General features: G+C 39.8%; 1 protein-coding gene across 1 annotated transcript; it reads left to right on the top strand.

Annotated features, from left to right (window-relative positions):
• Window positions 1-518: 518 nt before the first annotated feature.
• On the top strand, window positions 519-10915 carry SDC2 (syndecan 2; the record flags this gene model as incomplete). Its single annotated transcript, XM_010135069.1, has 4 exons — window positions 519-630; window positions 7432-7565; window positions 8343-8478; window positions 9709-10915. Coding segments are annotated over 4 exons (546 nt in total), but the record flags the coding sequence as incomplete, so codon positions are not given.
• Window positions 10916-11298: the final 383 nt, after the last annotated feature.

The following is an 11298-nucleotide window of genomic DNA, read 5'->3' on the forward strand; positions in this document are numbered from 1 at the left end:
CTGTCTGATCCGGCGGAAATGTCATAATCCTTAATCAAAAGCAGTCTCTTGGAAACATTTGTATTCTGTAGGCTCAGCTGTTCGTTCTAGGTTGTGAAGAGTTTCATGAGGTTTGGCTTAATATACCTCTGGGGTAGTTTTTGGTATGTGCCCTTGTTGCTTCCCATTTAAGATCTTGACAGAAGGTTTCAATCCTGGAATTTGCTTTTTTTCTTGTTACAGAAGCTCTGAGGAGTACATTGCAAATCCCATTTATTCATTCATGTATTTAATGAGATGAAGTGTGATTTGAAGGGTGCTCGTTTCTTCAAGACTGAGTGGTTTCCTAGTTTTCATTGTGTAGCCTTGGCTTTTTTTTTAAGCTACAATTTTACAAATTTCTTTAACATCTTAGATGAATGGGTTAACATAAACTGAAAGTGTAAGCTGTTCAGTGTGACATCATCAACCTCAGAAATGAGACAGTTATTCTAGAGAACTGTTATGTTCTTAACCATTTCCTCTTATCTGTTTTCCAGAGAGCAGATTTGACCTCTGATAAAGATTTATACCTTGACAACAGCTCTGTTGAAGAAGCATCAGGCACCTATCCAATTGATGATGATGATTATTCTTCTGGGTCAGGTTCAGGTGAGACAAAATGTCACAATTCAATTTTAAAAAGTGTAAGAATGAAAGCAATTATTTGAGGAAAAGCTGTGCAGTTTGCCTTTATAAGCTGGAGATGACACTTCCAGTGAGTATTGTGAGTGCTTCTCTCTCTATTTACAGAGCACTGAGCACCCCTGTGGGCTGGGTTCTATATATTAACTTTATGCTCTTTTCTCTTACTCCTTCGTTGCATCATTTCACTGGGTTATTTTCTCTCTGCTGTCTCTCTGCTTTCCCTCTGGTTTCTGTGTAGATCTCTCTGGAGTTTAGCAGTAAGGATTAGAGAAGGCTTAGTTCTCCCATGGCATAATGCTAATTTAGCAGTCTGTAGGAAAACATAGCAGCAGCAATCTTGTTTTCTCTTATATGCGTTCAGGTTCATGTAAAAATGGTGTCTATTTGGTTTTTGTTGTTGTTCTAAATGTAGAAGTACTGATACTGCCAAAACCATGAGTTTTCTCTGAGGTAATTACATCCATATAGTGAATAAAAGAAATTCTTAAACATAACTTACTGAGTTCTCAGACTTAAACACTCATCAGAGGCATGTGGTTAGCTCATCACTTTTCAGAAGACTATCATTGAAACCTCATTAATCATTTCTCTTAGCCTCTTTGTGGAGTATCTTCTAGACTAGCTGGGAGGCTCTAACCATAAAAATTTAAGTACGGGATTTTATAGTGGTTCTGGAAGAGAATTTTCCTTATTGTTGTGAGTATTTGCTGAGCTGTTGTGGAAATCCTGTTTATTTTCTAAGTCCATTACTATTTGTTTATTGTTGCACTTTTTGTAATCTGTGTTTTGATGTTTATACATACTGGTGGATTTTTAAAGGACGAGCCCTTCCTGTAGCATCTTGTCTTTGTTACCTTGCAAGCCACAACTGAAATTTTTCAGATGGATTTTTGTTTTTCCTTTCTTATGATGATTCAAAGATATGTCACAGTGAAATCTGCAGAGGTCTGACGTGCTGCCAGGCAAATCTAGGCCCATGGTCACTGGCACCTGGGTGTTATCCTGCATTTTGGGAGCCCTCCATAGGGGTAATTTGATATTCCAGTACGATCAGAAGCTTAGTTGGACCTTCTTGCTGTAGACTTTGAGGGGAAATTTAACATTTCATTTGGGGAAAAGAAAATACAACACATCAAATTAACAAGGCAGTGATTTCATGCAGTTTCCAGGACTGACTAAGGAAAATTCTGATCTCCAAGAAAATTGCCCTTTCAGTCAGCGTCCTATTCTATCACGTCTTCAGATGCTGGTGACGTTACAAGCTTCAGGAAAGGAGCTAGGTGGACAGTAAATCGTGGTATGGAGAATGGTCTGTTTGGGGTGGTTTTTTTCATCCCTCTGTGGAGTTTGGCTGTTTCTAATACAGATTATTCAAAATGCAGCCCTGCTTTGGAAGTGGAGAGGAATATACGTGAACTGGCTTCAGATTTTAATAACTCATCTCAGTGGTAAAAGTAAACCCGAAGGACAGAAACTACATCTAGACTTCACTGACAGTAATACCTTGGCTGCCTCTTCTCTCTTTTCCTGTGCTCAGCCTTGAGCCATGGGTGACAGATGGAGTGTATAACATGCACTCTTGCTACTTCTGATGATTTATTTTTCTTTCCTACAAGAAAACAGGAAAAGTCTCATTGTAGGCTGAGATTAGCTGGAGATGCCCTTCCAGAAAGCTTGTGTGACAGGACCAAAATTTAATACTAATAATACAAAGGAAAAACTCCTAAGTTCAAATAATCTTCTGAGCAATCTGAGTGCCCAGTTTTATTCACTTAATCAAATCTCAAGAGGGAAGCAAATTAGCGTCCCCTCTACCCTACTCATCTTATACTTACCGCTATCTCTATTTATGAAGTAGATTGTGTCCTGCAGATGTACCAATGATCAGTTTTCCTTATATTACGTTGAATGTGTCTCTTTTTACTTGATACTCATGTAGTGTTCCTAGCAGGAAGAGCTATCCCACTCCATGGTTTTCTTGCTATGTAATTCTACTCCAAGCAAGATGACAACATGCTGGTCTGCAAGCAGTATAAACATGGACAAGTATCACTGTAAGCATGACACATTTCAAACTAGAAATTTGTTGAAGGTTTTTGGAAAGGAGAAAAAAGTTGATGGTCTTCTGCTTTTCTTTCTTCTCTTTCCTTCAATAGCCCCTTACTCTTCCTGCACGTTCAGCTATTCTTGTGTATTTGCCCAGGTGTTCCATCTGAATCCATTGGTCAGCAGTTCCCAAAGAAGCCACATCTGCTGCCTGATCGTCTTGTACCAAGAGCAGAAAGTCCATAGTGAAACCATTAGTCCATTGTCTCCTTTTTGCAGTCTCCATCTCCACAGAGATGCCTCAGTTTGTCACTCTTTTTATTGTTGGTGTTTGTATATAGCATAATGATAAAAGAGTAAAAATAGTTTTCCTGGCTATATACAACTTGAAATGCTTTTATAAATACTGTTAAATTTCCCTCTGACATAAAAGATATTAACTGAGCCTTGGTCTTACAGGTATTTGGAAGTAGCTGCTAAGAGCTATGACTATCCCTATGTTAAGGAAAGGTACCATCTCTGTGAGGTTTATCTACCCATGCTTTGGAAAAGTATCAGTATATTCTTGTTTTTTCTAAACTTATCCTGGTAGACAAATTTCTGTAATATATATATATATGTCAGAAACTCGTGCAAATGTTACCTTCCTCTTCTTCTCTTTTCAGCCTAGTATTTCTCAGGCAATAGCAGCTCCAGTTGAGAAGGTTTGCTCAGGATGAACTAGGCCTAGACTGACATTGTGACTGGGGACAGTTCTTGAAGGAAAGTTATGATGGTGGAGTTGGAGCTCCTCCAAGAAACACAAGAGCAAATCTGCTTTGGCTCTTGACCTAATGGGAAGCCAAAATTACACTGCAAGGCCAGAAGGCAGTTTAGGAGTCCAGTGGCAGTGCGGTGTGGGGCTGGGTGATCTGTGGTGGCATGGTGACAGGGCCATGGCTCTGAGGGCGAGGCACAGGCACTCTCCCAGGTGCTGATCAGGACCTGGCACGGGGGCCATGGCCAACACTGGATACTCCTGGCCCTGGTGGCAGTGTTCCAAGCAGGCGCTTCCAGACAGGGTGACACACTCTCTCACCTGCTGTGCTTCCCCTGCCTTGGTGCAGGCTACACACCAAGTACTCATTTTCCATTTCCTAAAGTCCCACCCATATGTGCCTTTTGAATTGGCTTGAGCAAGAGCTTCTTCTGTCCACCTGCTACACCAGCCCCAAGCATGCTTTATGTCATTGACAGCCTGGTTCTCCAGGTCCTTTAATGTACAAAACTACTGTGATCCTGTTTGAAAGTGTGTTTTTGCTGTGGTGGACAGAATCTTACGCTGCAGCATAGTTAGGACTCTTCCTTTTATTCTTTCTTCAAGTTTTGTTTCTGTTATTTTTTAACTCACTATAGGTGAGAATTACCACGACATCTTTGTTTTTATATGTAGCATAATATACAAAGACACAACATCCTTGAACTGTCCCCATTTATTTCAGCTGCAATTCCCTGATAGGGCACTAGTATTAATGTGTAGAGTGTCACCCCTGGCTGCCTAACGCTGTGTTGAAGAAGGGCTGCACTGGGGGCTTCTCATGTGAATGGGGGTGAAATGGGCCAGCTAAAAATGCGTTCTTCTGGTATGTGTCACACTGATGGTTGAGTTAGGAGGTGTGAAAGATGTGGTGGGTGTGCATGTGCCCACCTTATGACAAGTTTGCTTGTGGTGGCAGTACTTGCAGAATGCAGTGTGCAACAGCAAACAAACATGATGCCAAAAGATAGGATGAAATGGCGGGATTTGTTTCGGAGAAAGAGTTAATCACTCACTACTTTGCAAGTAGGAGTGCTAACTACCATGGGCTTTTCGTAGTGTTTAATAATTTAAGCTGGCAGAGTCTTCATTTCCTGACAAGTTTCCTCAAGCGAAAGTGTGAAGAAGCATTTGCATTCCTGTCATCCAAGGAGCAGCTGATAGACACATCACTGAGGGCTATAGTAGATATTTTCAATACTGGAGCACAATCTAGAGATATTTTGACCACTGTGAAGATAGCAGTTGGGCATCCTGAAGAAGTTGCCGTGGATAAAAGACAGCGTGTGATGGTTGAGAGCTCTCAGCTCTTTACCACAGAGATGGCTATGGGTTTAATTACCGCAAGGTACTTGCGGTGTCCTCAGTAAGAGGATAGTGTCTACTTGTAGAGGGACTCGAGGCAGTTAATACCCAGCATCGTCACCCAAGCTGGCCAATTCCAGAAACCTTCTAAAGAGACAGTGATATTTGCAGAAGGAAGAAGCAAGCTTTTATACTCTTTAACAATTTCACAGTATTCCTTTTAACAACCTAGTTGGAAATTACACTCATGAAACTCTGTAGGTTTGGGGTTTTTTCCCTCTTCTATTTGGATTCAGGGAGCAGGGTCATTCCCTTTTTTTTTTTACCTTTTAGGGAACATATTACTGTGTAAAATGCTGTTGCTATGTTCTGGTGAGCATTAGGGAGGTTTTTTTGATCCTTCAGTCCTATTTACGTTTAATTCTGAGACTACTACTGTCTCTTCAGCAAGGGAATGCCTTCCCCTTGTTTAGACCTACTCCATGCCAAGCAGAGATCTGTCTGGATAATGCTAATTGGAAAGCAGGAACCATGGGGAGGTATCTAAGTCAGGCCTAAATGATGGGTGCCCCAGTGTTATGGGGCTTGTCAGGATTCCCCTGAGGCAGTAAGAAGAGTTGGGTACTTTTGGTCCAAATCTAGCAACTAGTCCAGGAGTTAGATTAGTCACGTAGTTGTTGAGGGACAGAAGTTCTGCATCTTCCATAGCCAGAGAGGTTCAGACCTGTAACCCTCACCACTTTGTCTGGCAGACACAACTGTGGCCTGAAGTGAAGGTGGCATTTAAGGATTTGGAGGAGCAGTTGTGATAAAATGGGACTTACCATTTCATAAAAAAGAAGAAAATAAATTCTGTACTCTCACTCTGTTTCATCAGATCTCTAATCTGATCATCAATTTTAATTTCCTTGACTGTAAGAGTCCTGTAATTTGGAGGAACTTTGGAAGGTAAAGGAGGCTGAGCTATCCTTTGGGCCCTTATTTCTCAAAGAAAACTCTTGAGGCAATGTCAGACAATTTTTCCTGTGGATGTCTTTCCTTACCTCTGTTTTGAAGCAGGATGATGGGTTTTTTGATCTTTGAGTAGCATTTCAGGAAAATACCTAATTCTTGTTGTGAGGTCTTTATTGTGGAGGTTGCACTGTAATTTTGGCATCTCTGAAGGTTTTTCCAGTATTATTCTGTGTCGATAGTTTTAATGTAGTAGTTTTTCTAATGATTCCTTTTCTAATGATTTCTTTTCTACAGTTCAGAAATTGTTTTAGTTACTATCTTATTAATGCCCTTTTTTTCTATGCCAAATGTATAGAATTCTTGGCCATGAGCTCAACATTCTGCTACTGCACTCGTATTTTCCACCTGTTTTCTTTCTCTTCAAAACTAAGATAAAACCTCAGTTTGGAATAAATGAGTCATCTATTCTGTTCTGAGGTCATGTTAGGAATTTCTCTTATGCACATTTGCTGGATTTATTACCCAGTAGTTACTTGACTAACTGGTGTCCATAATGAGCAGAACACATTGAGATTCATAAGGAGTGGTCCAAGAGGTTGATTCTTCTCCTTTTTCAGGTCTTGCAATAATTTAGTCTCTTGTCTGTGTCTTCTTCCTTACAGTATCACTAAAGGATATTTATTAGACATGCCCATTATTTTACTCTGAAGGAGCCTTCATACTCTAGCAGGGCTTTGAATGTGGAGGAAATTAAATTTAAGGTCATCTCTAGGGAGTTTTCTGTCCTCTTTACTCTTTATTTCAAAATAAAATGGCTTCTGAATGATGTGGTGTTTAAAAACATAAATTCCTAGTGGCTGAATAATAAAGTCATAGCAATCTTCCTGTGGATAGAAACTACGTTGATTTTCATGTGTGAAGGTTTAACAGATTTGCTGTATAGGAGAGATTTTGTTGTTGAAGCAGTGTGTTACAGGGAAAAACTGTTCAGTTCATGTAGTTTAAATCAGCATCAAAGAAGTTTTTTGATTGATTTATTTATGACACGTAATTAACTGGCTATCACTGAACTATAGTTTTGGGCACAGGATCTGCAATACAACAGGTAACCACAATACCATCCACTTACAAAATGGTAATATGCAACTACAAATTTCCAACCTTTCTTCTGTAACTGATCCCAGTGTGTGCCACAGGCATGCAAAGACTCGCGCACACGTGCACCCATCCCTCTCACACCAGTGCCCATCTCACACCAGTCCCCGGTGCTACAGGGCCAGGCCAGACAAGGTCAGACCAGCCCTGACAGCTGCTGCTTTCACTCCAGGGTCTCTGCCCATCAAAAGTGTTCATGCTTTTTTCAACTTCTCAGGCTGTTTCCTTCTGTTTCAAAAATACTGTTGTAATTTCCTGGTTACTGCTTAATCCAGCTGATGCCTCCCCTTCCTCTTTCATGGGATCACTTGCGGCAAATATCCACCTGATGTTTTGGGGCACTCTTTATACTCACATCTGTATCTTAGCAGGTGTTGTCATCTAGGGCATTTGTCTAGGGTGGGCTGTGCAAGCAACCCTTCCTTGGTGTCATAATAAAGAATGTAATTGGTCTAGAAGAATGTCACAGGTCAATGAAATGTCACCTTCTTTTATTTTTTTGTCTCCAGGTGCTGAAGAAGATGAGGATAGTGCAGTGATAACAACATCCAGAACATATCCAAAGATACCAACAACTAGTGATGTATCGAGGACCGAGACCACCACGGTGAAAATGCAGACCAAGGTGCCTGCACAAACAAAGGTGCGTGACGGGAGAGCAACAGCATTTAAAATGGTTCTGCTGTACCCCATTGATGGCTTGATGTTTACTTAGTTTGATTTATATGGATTAAAAAGCCCCCACAAACTTAATGCTACTGCAGCCTGTTAAATGAATACAGAGCTGCTCGGTTTCATTCCTACTAGAAAGTCTGCAAAGGGACGTCTGGATTTCATATGAAGGGGGAGAGAGGTGCAAAAAAGAGTATCTCACGAAACAAAAGACAGTTTCTCCTGCTACCTTTGAGTCTGAGCTGTACCTTTTTTACATATCTCAGAGTTATTAAAAAATTATACATGAAACTTCCCCTCTCAGAGGAGAATGTCGTGTGGTTTGGCTGTAGTTTGAACACTTGCCGGGTTCCGTTTACTGTTTCAGAATTCCCTTCTACTACTATAGGTAGTATTGTCAAAGTCACCTTCAAAGGCATTCTGCATGTAATATACCTGATGTGTAATTTCAGAATTGTGATTTCATTCAGGGGTTCTTATTCTGATAAACACAGGCAATATTTAACAGCTGTTTGCTATGTGTACTTTGGGTTTTTAAACTTGTGGATAGCGGTTTTTCGTTCTGACCTTGTGACAACAAATAGGTCTAGCATGGCTTTCTTCAGCCAAAAAGCTTCCCTTGTGATGTGTTAGTTGGTATTGCTCGTCCAGCCACAGCTTTGTGGCTGCCCATGACAGGCAGTGACTGTGGTGACTTGTGGTATGCCCTGTCTGTAAGCAATGCTCTGTTTTCCTTTTTGTGCCACAGTCACCTGAAGAAATCAATAAAGAGGAAAGGTCCGAGACAGATGCCAAGAAAAAGAGTGGTGAGCCGGGGGATGACACCGACGTGTTCACTGAGAAGCATTCAGAAAACCTCTTCCAGAGAACAGAAGTTCTGGCAGGTAAGGCAGGGTTTGTCAGGGTCTATCTCGCCAGAAATACCACAGAAAACAGAGGAGATCCTTACAAAATAATGCAAAGTGAGCAGTTGCACTTTCTTGGTAGATCCTTAAACATGTCATAGTGAGTAGACAGTGATTGATCTGGGGAGAGTGAGACAGACATCTTCTGGAGTTACTTAATAACAAGGTCTGTTGCTCATTGATTTGATGCCCACAAGTTGAATACTGAATATGTAGAAAGCTCAGAAGGGAGTTGCGGTTTGGATCGAGGCTTGTGGTGCAGCTAAGTATTTCTCACCTGCACTCCCAAGAGCACATCGCTGCCTGATCTGTCTGGTGCAGATGGTTGCTGCCTGGGAGAAGCTCGTGGCAGGCGTGGGTGAATGGAGAGGGATGGATGAGCACTGTCCTTAGGATACAGAGGGTCTATTTCCATGCATAACCCAGGGAGGCAGAGGCTGGCCTGCAATGTTTTAACTACGTGTGAGGGGGGTTTTGCCGTAAGAGCAGTGTTTTCGGGTATTCTTTTCCCCTATGTCCTCGGAGGGGGTGTTGGGAGCCATAAAGTCACACAGTTTTGGACTGCACCTTCCTATTAGCATCAAAATGCAAAACAGCCTTAATATCCACATCAGTGTAAGCATACGGGGTTGCTCCTGAAGTCTAGCTGGAGCTGATCCTTTCTACACATTTGCAAACGCGCAATAAATGTAGTGCCTGTGTTCCTGCAGCTCCATGAAACATTCTCTCATATTACGCATCGACAGGAAATCCATTTCAGGCTAGAGTCAAAGTGAAAACTGATGCAGAAAAGGGAAACCCCATTTCTTAGCTACTGTAACAAAGTAGTTCTTTTAAGGCTGAAAATGTTAACTGTTGAAAAAAAATTTGAAAGAAAGTTGAATATAATTATAAATTAAGACAACTTTATGCTTTGGCAGTATCGATGGCTTTCTTACTTGAGGTTTTGGAAAATTTTTAATAACCTTTTTAGACCTGTGGGATGTTGCAAGTCGTAGGTGGAATGTCCATTTACCTGATTGCCTTCATAAATAAAACCAGGCTTTCTGAGAATATATTTCAGGATGCTAATAATACAGACAGTTGCATAATGGGAGCCCTTTTTTGCAATTGGAAAATAATGGCAAACCACTGTGTGAGCTGAAAAATAAACATGGTGCCAAACTTGGTTTTCTGACATACTGTGAATCTCTGTTTCTTTGATTACAGCTGTTATTGCTGGCGGAGTTATCGGTTTTCTTTTCGCAATCTTCCTTATCCTGCTGCTGGTATATCGCATGAGAAAGAAGGATGAAGGCAGTTACGACCTTGGTGAACGTAAACCATCCTGTGCTGCCTATCAAAAGGCACCTACTAAGGAGTTTTATGCATAAAATTCCTATTTAGTGTCTCTATTTATGAGATCACTGAACTTTTTTAAATAAAGCTTTTGCATAGAATAATGAAGATTTTTTTTTTTTTCCATTAAAGAGCCGTTATGGCACCTTTATGATAAAATCCCATTGTATTTAAAACTTTCCATGTATTCCTTTAAAAATGTAAAATTAAAACTTAACATTTGCAGTGTTCTGTGAATAACAGTGGCAAAGCATTATTTTATAAAACCATTGATGTTCACCGAATCATTTTTAAAACTTTATGCATAAATATAAAGTAACAAAAATTATTGTTTTATCCTATGGTTAAATGAAAGTTGTTTAATTTTTGTCAGCATGTCTCAGATTGATCTTACAAGTTAGTTTTTACTTCGTTAATTTATCTGTTTCCAAAAAACGCCTTTTTGTAGTTGTCATGGTGCAATTTGTCTTCAGATAATTCAGATAACAGTAACTTTTAGTGTAAATGTAATTTTTCAGCTATGTAAACTTTAACCTCCTCTTTGTATAAATTTAAATGTCAGAATATCAATTTTACACTTTGCATTGTTTCTCAGCGTACCTGTAGCTTCAGTGAGATTTGTAACAGCAAATTAATGTGTAAAATTGGATTATTACTACAAACTGTATAGTCGTATTCTTACTAAACAAATCTCCTGTAAGGAAGATTTGGAGTAAGCTACTGACAAACCTAAGCAAACCCAAAGACTCTAACAGTATTTTGAAAAGTTGCTGCAGATTTCTACGGCCACTGTATTTGTTAATTATTTGAAATTTGAAGGTACAAGTAGGGGGTTTAAATTTTTGTTCTTTAAAAATGCATTTAAGTTGTAAACGTCTTTTCAAGCCTTTGAAGTGCCTATGATTATATGTAACTCGTTGCAGACTGGTGTTAATGAGTATATTACAGTAAAAGAAAATGTTGGTATTTTATAAGCACAGACAATTCTAATGGTAACTTTTGTAGTCTTACATGGATAGACATAATTGTAATTTGGGAACATAAACACTACTGAATAAATCACGTGGCCTAATACTGAGAATTCCATTGTGATATACTTTTGTACGCTTTTCATTTTATGTCTACTTGCTTATGTTTTGATGTCACGGAGTACATCTAGTAGATCTTAAAAATCCAGACCAAAAAAAAACAAAACAGAAAACAGAACAAGGCTGTTGATCAGGACAGCCTGATCAGGCTGTTGATCTGATCCTTGGACCAGATTTATTGCTGAAGTAGCAAAGTGGGAATGTGTAAGTCTTGCATCTGGTGTATGAGTTATGAGCCGTTCAACCTCTGCATTATATTTAATGGTGGTATTGACACAGACCTGTTCTCCCTTCAAATGTTGTTTTCCATACTGTAAAATTCAAAGGAGTACCTAGTTTCATTTATTGTGTGTATCAGTTTTTCATTTGTTCT

This window comes from Buceros rhinoceros, unplaced genomic scaffold (genome assembly GCF_000710305.1).
Source record: "Buceros rhinoceros silvestris isolate BGI_N320 unplaced genomic scaffold, ASM71030v1 scaffold34440, whole genome shotgun sequence".
NCBI classification, from domain to species: domain Eukaryota; kingdom Metazoa; phylum Chordata; class Aves; order Bucerotiformes; family Bucerotidae; genus Buceros; species Buceros rhinoceros.